Genomic DNA, 19,674 nt, shown 5'->3' on the forward strand with positions numbered 1-19,674 from the left:
ATAGGATGCGAGGCTGCCGAGTTTCTTTGCTATTTTTCTCCATTCTCTCTCCCGTTTTGCCTCGATTTGCGTGCCAGAAATAGCCCAAAGCCCCGGTAATATTCCCGAGTCCCGAAGCAAGTCCCGAGATCCCGAAGATCCCGAGAAGTGCGGTTTCCGAGCCGAAGCTCTGCCCGCGAGAAGTTCGATTTTTGAAGAGATCTTCCAGATCTGCTGAGGATTACTACTTTTGCAAGTCGTAGTGCTGTCCGATCATCTTCTGATCAAGTGAGTGTATACTACCTTTCATAAACGCAATAATAATACAAGTATGGTTTGAGTGTATTAAGTATATTGTTGTTTATACGTGTGAGTGCGTTGTTACTTTCTCCTAACGTATAATTATGAAGTATTTTATACGAGATACGTGTTATGTGTATATTTTGTTGTTATGTGTATATTTTGTTGTTATGTGTGTGAATGTATATTCACTTTCTTCTATCTTACAGATCTGATTATTTCTATATGAAATACGTCTTATGTGTGTGTGCCTCATCTGTTATATGGAAAATGTATTGATCAAGCATGCTATACAGGTTTTGGAAAATATGTATAAAAATGTATGTTTTTTATCTACTAATATGTTGGGTAGAACATAGGTAGATAGTTGGTGTGTAATAAACAGATGAGAGGCCTTGTTGTTGTTTTGATCCAGTCATCTAGCGGAATTTAGATGACGACCACGGACTTTTCTAGACAGTCTAGTGGAACGCTAGCAGGCTCATAACCTGTAGGTGTTAATGAACTTGGGTGTTCATTCGCTGTATTCCATCCCCCTCTTGGTTGCCTTATTTGACTTATATTGCTGAGGAACCCCCGCAGCTTGTGTTGTCACCCCGATGAAAATATTCTTAGATTAGGTCCCTTGTGTTAGTTATTTTAGGGACATAAAGTGAGAATAACGGGAATGGGTAACTGGGTTATTGTTGGTTGATAATAATTAATTTAATTATTTATTGTGGGTTGAAAACCCTATATGCTCACCAGGCTCCCAAGCCTGACCCACTCAGTTTTATTTGTATTACAGGAAGTGGCGCAAGGGCATAAGATGGATGAACCATCAAGTTGTTTTTGTTTGCAAGTCTGTATATGTATATATTTGTTGAATGACTTGTAATGTTATCGTTTATGCTTATTGGTCTGTATCGGAACATGACACCCCGAGTTTTGATTATATAATGAAAAATACATTTCTTTTATGAAATGCTTTGGTAAACATTGTTTTATCATGTTTTGTTTTTTGGGAACAAATTCTGCAACTCTTTCAAATCAAAAGGATTTACTCTGAATTTATTTTAAAAGCATAAATGAAAATCGGTCTTTTCTGACCGAGATTTTGGGGATGTCACATATTAGTAACTCCTCCTGACACAAATCCAGCTCGTTTGCCATATCGAAGATGTGGCTCCCTGTCAGTTTCATCCTGTGTCATAGGGATGAATGTGTAGTTATGATTATAAGGAGGAGGTACACTGTCATACCCTAGACCCTTGTTTTGATTTTCTTTGAATTTTAATTGGATTTCATATAAGGACTCGACTGTCTTACTTGACGCAGTATAATTTTTGAAACTGACATCAGTTTTTCCACACTTGATTTTTAAAGCGTCAAGTTCTTCAGTTACAGCAGCAAGTTGTCTCTTAGCATAATCATAATTTTCACACTTGTTGCTATACTCTTCCTGAAGTTTCCTAAAGTCCTTGGTTTTTGCTTCTAACTCAGCCTTCAGGGGTTTATGTCGTTTCCTGAGTTGATATCCTTCATATCTTAGGTCCTCAACTTCTCTTTTTAATAAATCAATTTGTTCCCGAAGAAATTTAATCGTATCTTCACTAGATAGTGTACATGAAACTTCACATGATTGAGAACCTGAAACTTCATTGACCGAGATGTTTGCAGAACTCATTGTATTTCCACACTTCAAAGCATCAAGTTCTTCAATTACATCAGCAAGACTAAGACGATTAAGATCTTTTGTCTTCTTGATGATAGCCACATCCATATCCCACGATTTTGGAAGTGAATTCAATAGCTTTTTCTTTATCTCAGATTTAGACAAGAAGATCCCAACTATATTCATCTCGGTAATACGTGTAGTAAATCGCTGCAACTAAGTTTCGAGGGTTTCTCTAGGGACATAATCGAAAATATTGAAATTTTGTCTTAACATATCCTGACGACTCTCTTTCATGTTTCAACTCCCTCGTAAACCTTAAAATCAATTAAAAAAACACAACTCTAAGCTAAAATAAAACTTAAAAGTCAAACCCTTTGATTATAAACCTCAAAAGTCAACCTTAAAAGTCAAATTTAAAATTTTAAACTCAAAAGTCAAACTTGAAAAGTCAAACTTAAAAGTCAAATTTAAAAAGTCAAATTTAAAAGGTTAAACTCAAAAGTCAAATTTAAAAGGTTAAACTCAAAAGTCAAACTTGAAAAGTCAAACCGAAAAATTAAATTTGAAAGTTTAAAAGTTAAACGAAAAAGTCAAAGTTTAAAGTTAAAGGTCAAACTTGGAAGTCAAAGTTAAAATTTTAAATAAAAGTCAAAATTTAAAAACTAATTATATATATATATATATATATATATATATATATATATATATATATATATATATATATATATATTATTTAATTTTTATTATTGGAAATGAGGTTTTACAAATAAAGAAATTGATTTTGGGGGTTAAAAGTGCCAGTTTTCATAATTTAGATGCGAAAAGGAGAGGTTTTGAATGAAAAAACGGAAGGTAAGAAACATGTCGTAATGTAGATCAACTGGTAAGGCGTTGGTCTTCTATGGAGGAGACCCGAGTTCGAATCTCGGCACCCCCCAATTCCGTTCCTATTTTATTAAGTGCGAACTGAAGACACAGCTATGCGAGATGCAAGGTGCGAACCGAGACGGTCTAGACCGAGCCGTATACTCCGAACCGAGGCCACAAACTCCGGGCCGTGAACTCCAAAACCCTAGCCGAAGACCCTAGCTGCAAACTGTTTACAGCCGAAAACCCTTCAAAAAATGATGTTTTTCACCCTTTTTTTGCTCAAAAACTCGTTTTTATCAAAAATGCAAAGAACAAACCCCCCCTAATTTTCAGAGATCTATCCAAAAACGCAAAAATAATTCAAAAATAAGATCAAATAATGCCCCAAATCTGACAAAATTAACTGATACAACTTGGCTCTGATACCAATTGTAAATCCCTAATCTGCCTGTGTATCAATCAGATCCGTTTGATGGTGCAGAATCTCAATCAAACGGATGATGTCAGATCAAATAAAAGAGAAGGAGAAGAAGAATAATATGAATCTTGAATGTATTGATAATATGAATTAAGTTCCTTACACAAGATTCACACACACAAACGTTCCTTTCTCTCTCTCTGGCCGTCAACTCTCTAGGGTTCATCAATCTGTTCCTCACACCCTAATACCTATATTTATACTAGGGGAACATGGGCCGGATACAAATGGGCCGTAAATGAGTTTACGGCCGTAAGGTGTTTACGGCCGTAAACTCAGCCGTAAACATGACCACAAACTCATAATTATTATAGAAAAATACAATTGCCCATAAAAGTAAAGTATAAACCATATTTTGACCCAACAGGTCGAGTTTGTTCGATGATTTGATTCATAGTTTGCACCACCCATTGAGGTGCAACAACTAGTAAGGGAGTTTCATGACTTGAAGTACACCACCGAGACTATGGCGGAGATCACCGCCAAGTTTTGGGAACGGGCCTTGTTAATTCCGCAGTATGCTATTGATGAGGAGATGAGGTGGACCCGATATCATTCCATGTTGAGGGATGATATTCGGGAGTTTGTGAGCTTTATAGGGGTGAAAAACCCTAAATGAGATGGTGGAGAAGGCTCATGAGCAAGAGATGGAGTTGGACTTCCGCACAAAGCGGATGCCTCATGAGCAGGCCCAAGCAGCAGTAGGTCAGGCTAAAAAGCCAAAGACCTTGGATTCATCTAGTCGGGGCTAGCAAGGTCGGGGCCGGTGTGCCAAGTGTGGGAGGTCACATGGAGGAGCATGTAGGGGATAGGGCACGGTGTGTTATACCTGTGGTCAACCGGGCCACGTGAGTAGGGACTGCCCCAAGAAGGGCTTGATATGTTGTAACAGCAACCAGACTGGCCACAAGGGGGCCAATTGTACGAAGTTGCAGGGAGGGGGAGGAGCAGTGGCAGTGCCCTCCCCTGCCACACTGAGGATTACCGATGGCCGCCCTACCAAGGCAGCTATTTCGGTGGTGAAGAGCCACGCATTTCAGTTGACCACCGAGGAGGCTCTGGCAGCACCAGACGTTGTGGCTGGTACGTATCTATTATTCTCTGTTCCTTATGATTTGTATGAATTGTGTATATATTATGCTTGTATAAGGACCTTTTTGGTCAGTGGTATGTGGGCGCATGTTTTGTTTGATTCGGGAGCTACCTGATCATTCGTATCTTTTACGCATATGAAGAAGTTCCGGGATGCGCCCAGAGCTCTGGATTCCCCACTCGAGGTAGAGATTGCATATGACCGCACTGTTAGTGTTGCGAGGGTGTATCGGGACTGTGTCCTGAATGTGCTTGGAGGTAGGTTTCGCCTTGACCTAGTCCCGATACCGTTGTAATGGCTGAGGGTGATTGTCAGGATGGATTAGTTGGGGGCTAATGCGGCCATGATTGATTGTGAGCGCCAGTTGGTCAGAGTTTGAACCCCAAGTAGGGGAGAATTGGTTATTCATGGGGAGAGGGTCTCGCAGGGACCGAGCCTTTGTTCAATAGCGAGAGCTAGGAGGTTTTTACAGCAAGGTTGCATGGGATATCTGGCTTATATCTCGGATACGAGGATAGAGACCGCGATAGATGTGGACAGTGTGATGGTTGTACAGGATTTTCAGGATGTTTTCCCCGAAGAGCTACCAGGGGTGCCTTCGGAGAAGCAGGTGGAGTTTCATATCGACTTGGCCGAGTGGCGCTCCGATAGCAAAGGCATCGTACCGGTTGGTACCACCAGAGATGTATGAGTTATCTACGCAGCTTCAGGAGCTGCTAGACCGAGGGTTCATTTGTCCGAGCAGTTCCCCGTGGGGAGCACTGATCCTCTTCGTAAAAAAGAAGGACGAATCCCATAGGATGTGCATCGATTATAGGGAACCGAACAAACTAACGATGAAGAACCTTTATCTGTTACCGAGGATCGATGATTTGTTTGATCAGCTTCAGGGTGCGTCTTGGTTTTCCAAGATTGATCTTCGGTTGGGATATCATCAGATGAGGATTCGGGATAAGGATATACCGAAGACGGATTTTAGGACTCAATATGGGCACTATGAGTTCATAGTGATGTCGTCCAGGCTCACCAATGCCCCAACAACATTCATGAATCTCATGAACAGAGTCTATAGGCTGATGTTGGATTGGTCGGTGATTGTTTTTATCGATGATATTCTGATCTACTCTAAGACCAGGGAGCAGCACGAGCAGCATTTGAGGGAGGTATTAGAGACGTTGAGGGCGAAGGAACTTTATGAGAAGTTCTCCAAGTGTGATCTTTGGTTGCGGGAAGTACAGTTTTTGAGGCATGTCATCAATCAAGAGGGTATTTCGATTGATCCAGCCAAGGTTGAGGCTGTGATGCGATGGGAAGTACCGAGGAATGCATCAGAGATTTGTAGCTTCTTGGGATTAGCGGGGATACTATTGGAGATTTATCCAGGATTTCTCCAAGATTGTTGTGCCATTGACCCGCTTGACCAAGAAAAAATATGACTTTTTGGTGGGGTGCGGATCAACAGATGGCTTTTGAGACCCCTGAGACGGAGGTTATGCGAAGCTATGAATCTAGTACCACCTGAGGGGTTAGATGATTTGGTGGTGTACTGCGATGCGTCGATCTCGGGGTTAGGTGTGGTACTGATGTAAAGGGGGCATGTGATAGCTTACGCCTCGAGGCAGTTGAAGCCTCATGAGGCGAATTACCCCACTCATGACTTGGAATTGGGGGCAGTGGTGTTTGCCCTCAAGATTTGGAGGCACTATTTTTATGGAGTGTGGTTCACTATCTATACCGATCACAAGAGTCTGAAGTATTTGATGGATCAGCAGAACCTCAACATGCGACAGAGGAGGTGGTTGGATGTGCTGAAAGATTATGATTGCGGGATTCTATACTACCCAGGGAAAGCCAACGTGGTGGCCGATGCATTGATCCGTAAGACAGCGAGGTCCCCGATTAGGGACATTTGTATGAGGATAACTGTGATTTCGCCTTTGTTGGATATGATCAGGGAGGCTTAGGTTGAGGGGGCGAAGAAAGAGAATTGGAAGATAGAAAAAATCCAGGGACAATATCCTCTGTTTGATAAGAATAGTCACAGACTTTTGATGCAGTGTAGTCGGGTATAGCTACCAGTGACAGGGGGAGTGAGGCATATGCTATTAGAGGAGGCACACAAGTCCAAGTTCTCTATACACCCAGGAGCTATAAAGATGTATAGGGACTTGAGGATGAGTTATTGGTGGCCCTACCTGAAGCGGGAGATCGTCTGGTTCGTGGAGCGGCGCTTGACCTGTAGGAAGGTCAATGTCGAGCATCAATGGCCTCATGGCAAGGTTCTGTCACTACCCATCCCCATGTGGAAGTGGGAAGAAATCACCATGGACTTCATCATGAAGTTGCCTAGGACGGCGAGGGGAGTAGACGTTATATGCGTCATCGTAGATAGACTAACGAAGAGTGCCCACTTTATTCTGATTTCCGAGAGTATATCCACGGAGAAGTTGGCAGATATTTATGTTCGTGAGGTGGTGGCTAGACACGGGAAACCCGTGTCTGTAGTCTCCGATAGGGATGTCCGGTTTACTTCCAGATTTTGAAAGAAGTTCCACGAGGAGTTGGGCACTCAACTACATTTTAGTACGGCGTACCACCCTCAGACTGGTGGTCAAAGTGATAGGATGATCCAGATGCTGGAGGACATGCTTCGAGCATGCGTACTGGATTTTAGAGGGAGTTGGGATACATACCTCCCACTGGAAGAGTTCTCGTACAACAATAGTTATCATGCTAATATTGAACGAGCCCCATTCAAGATGTTATATGGTCGGAGGTACAGGATCCAGTGTGTTGGGACGAGGTTGGGCATCGAGTCATGGGGAGCACTGAGGTAGTGCTCGAGACCACCAGATTGATTCAGTAGGTGCGTGACCGGTTGCGAGTCGCGCATAGCTGTCAGAAAAGTTATGCTAACCAACGGCGTTCAGATCTCGAGTTTCAGGTGGGGGATTTTGTACTGCTAAAGGTGTCGCCCTGGAAAGGGATTATCAGGTTTCGGAAGAAGGGCAAGTTGGGGCCCTCGGTTCATAGGCCCGTTCAGGATCACGGATCGGGTGGGCAAGATGGCATATCGCTTGGAGCTCCCTGAGGAGCTTAGTCAGATTCAATATACCTTCCACGTATCTTAGCTTTGGAAGTGTGTTGCTGACGAGTCCGTAGTTGTTTCCTTGGATGACATTCAGGTAGATGGGAGCCTAAATTATGTCGAGAATCCGGATGCCATCTTAGATAGGAAGATGAAGGGTCTTCGTAACAAAGTAGTGAAGTTGGTAAAGGTACAATGGCAGCACCGAAAAGGCTCTCAATGGACTTGGGAGCCGGAGGAGGAGATGCGGGAGCATTACCCCGCACTATCTATAGCTACGGACTTCAAGGACGAAGTCTAGTTCAAGTAAGGGAGAGATGTAACACCCTAAATCTAGTATGTCTTGAAACCATCAAGAATTTACATTTTAGCATAATTGGTCCTTTAAGTACGTTAGGCGTACTTAAGTGTACGCTTAGCGGTACTATGCATGGCTGGTTGTGGAGGGACTGGACATACGTTGGGCGTACCAGCAGTACGCTGGACGTACATGTCAGGGGTCCAAAACCCTAATTTTCGGACATGAGGCCTATTTAAGCGACCTTAAGTCCCTTGGACTTAACCATAGAGAGCATCCATAGCTTTAGAACGTCCTTACACTCCAGAGAAACTTGTGAGGCCATTTTGAGATTTAAAAAGTGCATTTGTGGCCCTTTTAGTGTTCATTCCAAGAATAAGAGGAGGTTAAACAAGCTTGGAACGAGTTGGTGCTTCAAGAATCTGCTTCATAGTCATCTTGAAAAGCTTCTTGAGGTAAAAAGATTGGATCTTTCATCTTAAATCTATAGATTTAGCTAGGGTTTTCTACCTTGTCCCCTTTGGTTGATTTTGGACCTCCATTTGTGAGTTAAGCAACTCTAGAAGATGGGAAAGACAGATTTGAGGTCCCTTGGTCCTTTAGAACCATAAAAATTGAGTCTTGATGGGACTTTTGGCCTCATGCATGGGTTAAAAACCTTGGAAAGATCTTAATGGAGGTGTTGGGTGTATATGAGGCATGTAAATGCATAAAGTTGCCAACTTTATGCCTTAGGTAGTCTTATCAAACTTAGATCTGGCTTTTGGACGTAAAGGAAACGAGTATTAAGCACTTAATGGAAAAGTGCTTAAACTGGTTGTACGTTGGGCGTAACCCAGTGTACGTTGCGCGTAGTCCTAAGACCCTAGTACGCTGCTCGTACCAAGATGGTACGCCGAGCGTACGCATCACAGTTGGACCGAATCTGTTTTGGGCCTTTGAGCCTTTGGGACTCATTTTGGTTATTGGATTTGGTTGCATTATGTGAATTATGGGTTATTTCATCCGTTATGGGCCATGGATATATTGGTTGGGCCTTATTGGGCCAATAGGCCCATTAGTAATTTTTGGACTTGGATTTTGGGCCCATTAGCAAGGGAAGGATAATTGGGCCTCATGGATGGGTTTAGAGTTTGAGCTTTCCTTTGACTAATCTAAGGTCCTAACATTGATTAATATTATTATTCAGCTCGGGAGTTTCGGACTGTTAGGAGAGCAGCTTTTGTATTTAGCTGATAGAGGTGAGTCTCCTCACCATACCAATGGGTCAAAGGTACCAAGGTCGGCCCATTAATTGTTATGTATATGCTATTTGGATTATTTGATATGCAATGTGCTGGTTGTTTCTGTGTATCGTGTATGGAAGACCTCGGGGGTTCCCGGGGCACGTAAGTATAAGACCGTGGAGGGTTTCTACGACATCCTAAGTCAAAGACCTCAGGGGTTCCCGAGGCACTTAGGTATAAGACCGTGGAGGGTTTCCTTGGCATCCTAGGTCAAAGACCCCGGTGGGTTCCCGAGGCATTGGGCTAAGACCATGTGGGGGTTCCCATAGCTCCCGAAGTAAGACCCTGGAGGGTTTCCAGGGCTTCCTTATGTGTTGTTATGCATGGCTTATGTGTTCTGTATAGTTGATTAGCTAGTATGATATGTTGTACGTGTTTGTATGTGGGTGTGCTCTGGGGAACTCACTAAACTTTCAAGCTTACCGTTTGCAGATTTGTTTCAGGTACATCTGAGCCCATGAGCAAGGGCAAGGCGTGATGATATGGCGTACACTCTATCTCTCTTCCACTAATACGTTTTGGTACACTCTGATGATTTAAACAAGTTGTAATGAATGTGGATTTTAAAACAATTATATTGGAATTTCATGGTTTATGCAAGTGTGTTTATTAATTAAAAATGAAAAAAAAAAATCTTTATAAAATTTGGGTCGTTACATTATAAGTATTTACAAATGCAGCAACATTAAAAAAATCATGATGTTTAATGAAAATTAAAATTACAAACAAAAAAAACATGCAAATTACAACTACCATTATCAAACCAACAAAAAAAAACATTACAATAATATTCAAAGAACAAATACAAATTAATATATAACATCCAAACAAAGGATAATTTTTTTTAAATATCAAGACAACCGATGTCAAACACAACGTAGAACAAACATAATGTAATGCATGTTTATGTTCTGGTAAATTCGAGATATAATATGTATATATAGAATCATGGTAAGAATGTTAAGGTGTTTTCTATATTAAATTGGGTTTTAAGGGGAAGGTGTTGGCCAAAATGAATTAGGAGTTTTTGAAAGAATTACAAGTTTTTGAAAGAATTACATCAAAGAGATGTTTTTATAATTGTCCCAATTGCGTCTATTTTGAGAAATCAAAAAGATACGTCTATTCTAATAAATAAAGGTTTTTTTTTATGATATGTCAAACTTTTATTTAATTTGTTAAATGTTATTTTGTGTTTATTTTGAATTAATTTTTTTTTACATATCATTTTATAAGGTTTTTTATTTTGATAAATTTTACATAATACTTTAACGTTATCATTATAATAAATATAATAATAAATAAATATCAATTTAATTAATGAACTTATATTCTTATTTTAAACTTTCTAAATTAAAGTATGTTAGTTTATTTTATTTATTTATTTAAATTTAAAAGATAAAAAAAAAATCAATTTTAATAATTTATTATTTTTTTATAATTTAAAATTCTTAAATATTTAAATATTTATATTTATTTTTTTTAATTAACCCATATAATATATAATGATCACATAATAATTTTGTGTAATTATTTCTTAATTTATATCGTAATGACATGAAACTGAACTATATTATATTAGTGGCACGTGTGATCGTAGACATCAATCTTCTAACGTGTTCACTCCGTTCCTCCGCCACCTGTCCCTCTCCTCCGGCTTTATCATCGATGTGGAGCTACGCTAATATCCTTCTTGTTCTTCTCCACTCCTTGAACGAGATTAATTGGAATCGTCAATGGCATCGTCATCTCCCAGTATGAAGGGTCTCATATGGTTCAAATATATAGCAGATACACAGAGCTTCACAGGGGACATTAACCTGTTGAATGAATGGTGGAATGGGGTTGACGGATCCCAGAAATGGCAGGAAGGCGTGTTCTACGCTCTCTGTGCTGCTTATGCACTCGTCTCTCTGATTGCTCTGGTATGTTCTCTGATTGTTAGATCTCGAGTTGGAATGAAATTGATAGATTCGATTAAGTGATTTTTACTCCTTGGTTCTAAAATTAGAGATTCCTTTCGACTTTTATCGTATTGACTCTTGTAAATTAACATGTAATATAGGAATTTCGATTCAGAAAAGGACTAGGAATGTTACTTAATTTGTAGTTTGAGAAGAAATCCGAATAGGAATGGAATTTTATCTCTAATTTCAAAACAGAAATAAAATTTAACAGGCGAATTTTTCCGACCTAACTAGATAAAACGATTTTCTAACAATTCTTCTTGATTGAGGCGTTATGTGTTATGATTCGTGGCTGTTTTCTGTGCGATCATTGCTCCTGCAATCTGAATTAGGAATACCTTTAGATTCAAAGCTGTTTGATACTTTAAAAAATCGGAGGGGGTAGTACTAGTACCCCATATCTATTCGTAAAGTTATGATTAGAATCTGGACACAGTGAGTTCATAATTTCTACCTTGATATTAGGGTTAGAGTGTCTAAACTCTTTTGGTGGTTTCTAATGTTTATTCATTTTTAATTCAATGTTGTTCCAGAATTCACACCTGAAAACATAAAATTTCAAACAAAAAATGTACAAAAACAAATTATTACGCATCAAAAGTGAATGATTATACATTTATACTGAATATGCAGGTGCAACTTGTTCGAATTCAAATGAGAGTACCTGAATATGGTTGGACAACACAAAAGGTTTTCCACTTGATGAATTTTGTGGTCAATGGATGTAAGGTTGCTACTCATTTTCTTACATTTCTGAATGACTAATGTTTTGCAAGTTTGTATATTTCTCTGCCTTTTTTTTTTTTTTTTTTTCAGTGAGAGCTGTTCAATTTGGATTCTACTGGAGGGTTTTCCACACAAAACCAAAAGTAAGTTCATATTCTGTATCTTCGTCCACCTTTATCTTCTCTTCCTATTACAAATTATACCCTGAAAAATCTACCCAATTATAGCTATAAAAGAATGATGCTATTATCATGATGTAAATTTACAGGTATTAGACATGATACTGTTGGATCTTCCTGGCCTTTTGTTTTTCTCAACTTACACATTACTTGTATTATTCTGGGCTGAGATTTACCACCAGGTATTCAATTCCTTCCATGTTTCCTATACTTTTTTTTTTTTACATTTCACAAATGACATCGTTTTATCTTCATATTTATAGTTGATATTTGATATTACATATACCTTTTTGTTAATGTGATGCAAATTTCAGGCAAGAAGTCTTCCAACTGATAAACTCAGACCTGCATACTTCATTATAAACGGAATTGTGTATGTCCTTCAGGTAGGGTAAAAATACTTTCAAGGGTATTTTCGAATTCTTTATGACATTTGATGATGAGTTTTAGATATGCATCTGGATGTATATGAGATTCAGCAAAACTGCTGCTGCTGTGGAAATTGCTGAGCTGTTCTTTTCAGTTATCTCACTTGGTGCTGCTGTAGGGTTCATTGTATATGGTGGAAGGTAGTTATTTGTTATAGATGATTATTTTTATTATTTTTATTATTATATCATTTATTTCACATTGTCATAGGTTGTTTGTAATGCTAAGGAGGTTTCCAATTGAATCTAGAGGACGCCAAAAGAAGTTGCACGAGGTTACATCTTTAAATTTACTATCTTGAATTAAAATTTCCTTTTGTAGCCTTATATATATGCATGTGGGTTTTTGACAGGTGGGATTTGTGACTGGGATTTGTTGCACGTGTTTTTTAATAAGATGTGTGATGGTATGTTTACATACATATAATTCATATAAACCCAAGTTTCCATTATTTATTATTTATTATTTATTTACAAGCAATGAGCTGATTGGTTTTTATTGAAATAGGTTGCAATCGCTGCATTTGACCAAAATGCTGACATGCACGTTTTGAATCACCCTATCCTTGATTTTGCATACTACATGGTAAGTTTATCAACACGTGGGACCAGGTAAAAAGACGTAAATGCCCTCCTCAGCTTGTTTTTATGTATGTAGGTAGTCGAGATTTTGCCAGCTGCTCTTGTTCTTTTCATCTTGCGAAAGCTGCCACCAAGGAGAGTATCAGATCAGTACCATCCGATTAAATGATGAGGTGGACAGTTGGAAGGATCAAAGCTGACGTGGCACCAAGTTTTGTTAATGGCACTCGCACTCCAATCTTGTATATCCTTTTCATAGCCTTTGGTGTAAATGTGTCTCTTTCTCCTGTGAATAAAAATCCGGGAATCGGATTTATAGAAGGAACTTGTCGTTGTGTATGTTTGTTAGCAACAAAATATTAAAGCTCATTTTATTTTGTTGTCAAATGTGAATGCTTTTGTGTTTAAAGTTTGCATCAAACGTTTTTTTTTTTTTTTTTGGCTGAAAAAATATTGAAGACTTGAGTGTATTATAAATGGGACAAATTTTTGTCAAAACTAGAATAACAAATAATTTTGTTTATGATTGGGATAAATTTTTGTCAACAACCAACATCTACAATCAATTAATGAAAAGAAAAGAGATGTTACTTTACAGAAATCATAAAGCAGTACAAATTACAATCCTATCCTCACCTACACTCTCCCTCTCTAATTTCTAGAGAAAACAAATTTGTAAAAGTGAAAGTGAACAGGGAGACGTAAATATTTATTGGTCTTCAAAATTTCAGTCAAGTCTCTAGACAGCTACATGACCTTACCTTTATGAAGCTACACCTTATCTTTATGAGTTGATAGCTTTTTTTTTAACCCACATATTAAATTTCTCGGAACGGGGCTCTTTTGCTTTCACTAACCATAGTATACGTGGATTCTTTTCAACCAGACGCTAAAATAGGATTTAAAAATTGACGAACCTAACGGTCTTTTGGAGCATTTGGTAACACATGGGAGCAATTGGATTAGGGCCGGAGTTTTTGGCCAGATGCAGTGGAGGCAAGCAAAATGCGCTCCAGCATGGCCAAGACGTTATAGCGTAGGGATGAGTTGGAACTTCAAGAATGTCAAAGGTGTTCTTAACAGCATCACGTCTTGTGATTGGTTGATATTTATTTGGGCTTAAAATTGGATGGGTCTTGTCTATTAGAATTTTATGTCTATCATCGGTCTATAAATTTGGTTGATATTTATTTGGATTTAAGATTAGTAGAGTTTTATGTCTGATAATCAATCTATAAATAGGGTTGCTAAATAGGATTTAAATTGTGGTCCTTTCAGAGAGTTTCCATTCTGTATCGATAGAACTTTTATTGTTTATCTCCATTTAATCTTGTGGTTTAATTATCATCGTACAACGAGTGAAATGATAAACAGGAAACAAGTTGTGTCAGTAAGCCTTTTTGTATGGTAAAACTAATATTTTTGAAGGCTACATCCATAGATCTAGGGGATATAACATTGTTATGCATGATCCGTTATACGCTATTAAGAAGCTCCACCGCATCCGCGCGATAAAACCAAACGTATCAAATGCAAATGGTATGAACACATGTTGATTTTCCATGCACGATTTCTCATGTTTGGTGATTTTGTCTGTAGCAACTTTTAAAGCAGTCTATCCCTTTGTGAAACCCCTGCCCCTCGAGCCCACGAGAGGGGATACCTCTATAAGGTCCACACACGCATGTTTCCCTCCAACCCATCCAAAAATCAAAATGTCATCCGGTCTAAGGGTTGACCTTCCTTTTGTCGGGTTAGTCAATAAATTAAATTCGCAGGTGCCTCTTTCTTGGCGGAAACTCAGGCACGCTTAAATATGTCAAAAAGTATATTCATGACCATATCATGCATGTATTTGAACACGTGAGTTCTTTACAGTGAACTGCATGCTCTCTAAAAGAGTCCAAACATGTCTTGCGACACACCAGACATATCTCGTCAGCTGGGAATATTGGAATCATAAGTCGATATTTGAGGATAGTACGATACTCCATAGGAGACATATATTGGCCAAACCCATCTATAGGGATAGCTAGAAGAAAATCTTGAGCATGTGATGCATGTAAGCACTAGAAAACCGTTTTTTGTCAAATCGTCATGTCAAGATACACTTCCATATCTTGGAAAATTTTACGAAAAAAGGGAACTCGCCAGTGTATTATGGGATTTAAGGGGGCGGTGTATTTAGTATTAAAACTGATAAGGTCAATATCCGGCTTGTTACGAAGAGAATCCAATACACAATCATAATCATAATACATACCATATATGCCTCTATCCCATAAGATGTTGTCTTGAAATATCCAAAACTGAGCCCTTGAGGCAACAAAAGCATATGAGGTAGCCTTTACTGCTGATTATAAACCCAAACTACCAAACCTAATGTCACTGTATGTCGCCAAAGAAAGGGTCACCACAAACCACAATGTCCTCAATCGTCTCGCGCAACGCATTGTCAAAGAATAATGACGCCTCCTCCATGTGAACGGGTTGACATGCCCTCAGCCCAAAGAAAAGTTTAGCAATACCCATACAAGACCGAAGCAGAAGAAGCTCACTCTGTAGGTCGGATAGTTATGTAGGAAGGCGCATTAAATTCACAGTGTTTTTGGCTCTCTTTATGGCTAAGTTGTTAATGAAACTAACATCACTACTAACAACTCCCCCAAGAAGTTTCACCCCCAAAGGCGGCCTCCCAATGCCAACCGGGAATAGCTCACGTAGCTTCCTACCATCACATGAGGGCCAAAAGAGCTCGGTTTTCTTGATATTCAGCTTAAGGCCCAATTTTGGGCCAATCACCTTAATGATGTCCAACGCTTTGACCACCTCATTCGAATCTCCAATAAGTGTGCCATCATCAAGATACCATGCATAGAGAAGAAGCTTGCAATTATCTATAATATTATGCAAGAGCGGGTGCAACACAAGGGCACAGAGAAGTGGTCCTAAGGGGTCTCCTTGATGGACCCCAGTAGTGAACCAAATATATGTGTCGCCTAGATACAACCTAGCTGCTTGACCATATTGGAATTCTACCCATAAATATATAAGACACCTTAATCTGGTCTCATGAAGTAATGCTAATCTGTCGACAAGGTTAAAGGCATTGGATAAGTTCACGGTAATCATGGAAAGAGACCCGTCATTGTGGCGCTCACTCAACAACCTATTAGCGCTATATAATATGGCCTCAGCGCCACCGGACACCGCGATCCCAAAATGAAAATCATTGAGATACTTAGCCATTTCTTTACCAACACCTTTCATATCCAACTTGGAAACCAAATGTCTCCATATAGTGCCTACTACAATAGGTCATATTCCATTGTCAGGTTTTAAGAGTGGCGTGAGAGGAGCAGAGGCAACAAATAATGCCAAACTCGAAGGGGATCTTCCCTCTAGCCATAGATTAACCACAAATGTAATAGCACGTAGGAGGTATTTAGCTATAGCTGAACTTTCTCCACAAAGAGCATCCAAAATGTGTTGAGCTCTCAACCCATATCTCCCACATGAGATACCTTTAAGGAATGATTTAAATCCCCCAAGGACATTGTCAACATCCACTACAAGGGGAGATTCTTAGATAATGATTTAGTGAATTGTATCTCACTAGAAACGATTTTTTCCATATAACACTAGTAGAAATTGATCTCTACAACACCGAACAACGAAGCTCGAACCACAAACTCTCCCTAGTGATTATTCACAACCCCCTTTTATTGTTTTCATGTTTGGGGTGGAAAGCATGCTACTATTTTATGAGCTACCCATACTATTTTGTTAACTTGTGGAACTCTGTTTTATGAACTTATTGAACTCTATTTTGTGAACTTGTTGAGCCTTGTTTTATGAGCTTAATGAATTTGGAACGATATTGTTTTATGAACTTGATGTACTTGGAACGATATGCTTTTAAGAAATTGTATTATGAACTCTTAATATGAACTTGTTATGTACTTTGTATGTTATGTCCTCGAGAACCGAACTACAACCTATTAACTCGTATTCGAGTCGACGATCTTATAGATAACGCTATTTGGGGTAGATGGCCCGCACTCGCTGAGAACCGCGAGTGCATATTTCCATGAACTGACATCATGGGAACCATATACATGATGCAATGGGGCAAGAACGGTCGTTAGGCTTGGTTGTGAATGGAGTGCTTTAGCATTCAACACTCATTTTGAGATGGAACTTTTGTGGAACAGATCTATATTTTCTTACTGAAATGATGTACCTTTATAAACCTGTGAACTCACCAACTATTTTATAATTGACCCTCGTTTTTGCATGCTTTTCAGGAAATGGTCAGTGAGCCAGTTGAAGTCTTTAATATGCCACAATGATTTATGTTTATTGCTCTAGTTATGTACTAGAATATGTAGTAAGGAACTAAAATGTAATATTGTTTCAAATATGATGTAAACATAAAAATACTCAATGATTATGGTTGGTAATCCTATTTACCTTGTGTTATGAGACCTTAGTCTGTCACCCTTCGTGTTTCCACGTTAACTGTGTGTGATACCATCTCACCCCAAATGCTCCAAACCTCTTCCAGGTGCTCCAAACCCCCTTCTGTATGATTCGTTCCTTTGTCATACGATCCATTCCTTTATCAGATGATCCATTCCTTTGTCGTATACTACATGAACCCCAAGTGCTCCACTTAGTTCCAAGTTATCGAAATGCTCCATGAACATGATCTAAATGCTCGAGTCACATTTAACAATCTCTATCTTGACTTGATCATCCTCTGAACTCCACCTCGAACAAGAACTTCCTCTCCATTCCTGCCATTCATCCCCGAAGAGACCTACCTCCTATGAACATCAGTCAAAGTCCAAGCAAAGCTTGAACTTCTCAGTAGGGAATAACTTTGTCAACATATCTGCTAGGTTGACCTTGCTATTAATCTTCGGTATTGAAAACTTGTCTCCTTCCAGAATATCCCAAATGAAATTCAGTATGACATCAATGTGCTTTGTCTTCACATTATACACATGGTTCTTAGCAAGACTCAAAGCACTTGGACTATCAAAATACAAGACAGGATTCTACACCTTCAGACCAAGACTCTTAATAAGCCTTTGCAAGTATTTCTCCTCCTTTATTCCTTTTGTCATGGACATTTACTTGGATTCAGTTGTAGACAAAGCAACGGTATCTTGTAACGTTGACTTCCAACTGATGGTACATATGAACAAAGTGAATATGTAGCACGTCTGTGACCTGCACTTCAACAAATCACCACCATAATCAGAGTCAGAATATCCTACCAAGTCACTATTCATATTAGCTCCATACACCAAGCAAACATTCGTCGATCCCTTTAAGTATCATAATATCCACTTTACAACTTCCTAATGAGTTTTCCCTAGATTACTCATAAACCTGCTAACCACACTAACTGCATGAGCCAAATAAGGCCTAGTATAGACCATAACATACATAAGACTTGCAACAACATTTGAGTAGGAGCCAAATAATGTACTCGCCATGGCCAAAAGAACCCGAATTTTCTTGTGCTTCACGACCGGTGAGAACACCCCGTGATAATCAATCTTCTTTCGGATAAAACCCTTTCACCACCAACCTTGCTTTGAATCTATCCAGTTCAACTCTTAGTATCCCTTCCTTCTTCTTAAAGATCCATTTGCATCCAACTGACTTTGCTCTCTTTGGTAATTGAACAAGATCCCATGTTTCATTCTTCTCTAAAGATTGCATTTCTTCATTAATGGCCATCAACCAGTCATTTACTTATTTACTTGCCACAGCCTCTTTATACGATTAAGGCTCCTCAGTGTCATTGTCTTCTCCAATTGCTAAAGTAAAAGCAATGGAGTCAAGTTCACCTAAATTCACACATCCCACATATCTATCAAGTTGTCGAATGACCCTCTTTTATCTTCTCTTTGCTATAGATTCAGACCCATCATCCTTCCCGGTATCAGCACCATTGGACGAAGATCCCATGGGTTGCTCTTGGGTTTCATCTTGTCCATGTTGTTTACCGCTGCATTGCTCTCTGTCACTTATCAAAACTTTGTATGGAGTTTGAAACTCAAACTCCATTTTTTGGCTAGCACCCTAATCTTTATTCCCTGCTTGTAAATTTAGGAGTTCTTCCTTCTTCTGTACACCACAGTTGATAACCTTTTACTCCTATCACATATCCTAGAAATATGCACTTCATTGCCCTTGGCTCAAGTTTACCATCATTCACATCATCATATGTGGGGCATCCAAATATACGTAAACCAGAATAGTCATAAGGTTTCCCGGACCATACCTCTTGAGGAGTCTTCAAGTCTATTACAGTTGATGGTGATTTGTTCACCAGATAGCAAGTAGTGTTAACTGCTTCCGCCCATAATTGTTTGTATAAGTTAGAAAATATTTGCATGCACCTAGCATGTTGAATGAGTGTTTGGTTCATCCGTTCTGCCACTCCATTTTTTGTGGTGTGTGTCGTACAGTGCAGTGCCTTACTATACCTTTTGCCTTGTAGAAATTATCAAATGGAGCATTGCTGAATTCCAACCCATTGTCAGATGTCAGTCCTCATAGTCTTGACCTGTTTTCCAATCCTTTTCTCAACCATGGTCTTCCACTCCTCAATCCTTTTCTCAAACACCTTATCTTTGGTCTTCATAAAGTACAACCAAACTTTCCTTGAATAGTCATCAATGAACGTCACAAAGTAGGAACATCCTCCTTGAGACTTCACTAGT

The 19,674-nt window shown here is 39.2% G+C and overlaps 1 protein-coding gene across 2 annotated transcripts; it reads left to right on the forward strand.

The window, feature by feature from the left end:
• Positions 1-10,668: 10,668 nt before the first annotated feature.
• Positions 10,669-13,343, forward strand: LOC144997530 (tobamovirus multiplication protein 1-like). Of its 2 annotated transcripts, none has more exons than XM_078957428.1 (10): positions 10,669-10,974; positions 11,650-11,740; positions 11,833-11,885; positions 12,011-12,103; positions 12,236-12,307; positions 12,372-12,490; positions 12,561-12,624; positions 12,703-12,756; positions 12,858-12,935; positions 13,012-13,343. In XM_078957428.1, the coding sequence occupies exons 1-10, from the start codon at positions 10,786-10,788 to the stop codon at positions 13,129-13,131; spliced, it is 933 nt and encodes a 310-aa protein (XP_078813554.1). In that variant the 5' UTR covers positions 10,669-10,785; the 3' UTR covers positions 13,132-13,343. The 2 variants fall into 2 exon arrangements, with proteins under 2 accessions (XP_078813554.1, XP_078813555.1); XM_078957429.1 differs by having other exon boundaries at positions 13,008-13,341.
• Positions 13,344-19,674: the final 6,331 nt, after the last annotated feature.

Source organism: Lactuca saligna, chromosome 5, assembly GCF_052625555.1.
Source record: "Lactuca saligna cultivar CGN05327 chromosome 5, ASM5262555v1, whole genome shotgun sequence".
NCBI lineage: Eukaryota > Viridiplantae > Streptophyta > Magnoliopsida > Asterales > Asteraceae > Lactuca > Lactuca saligna.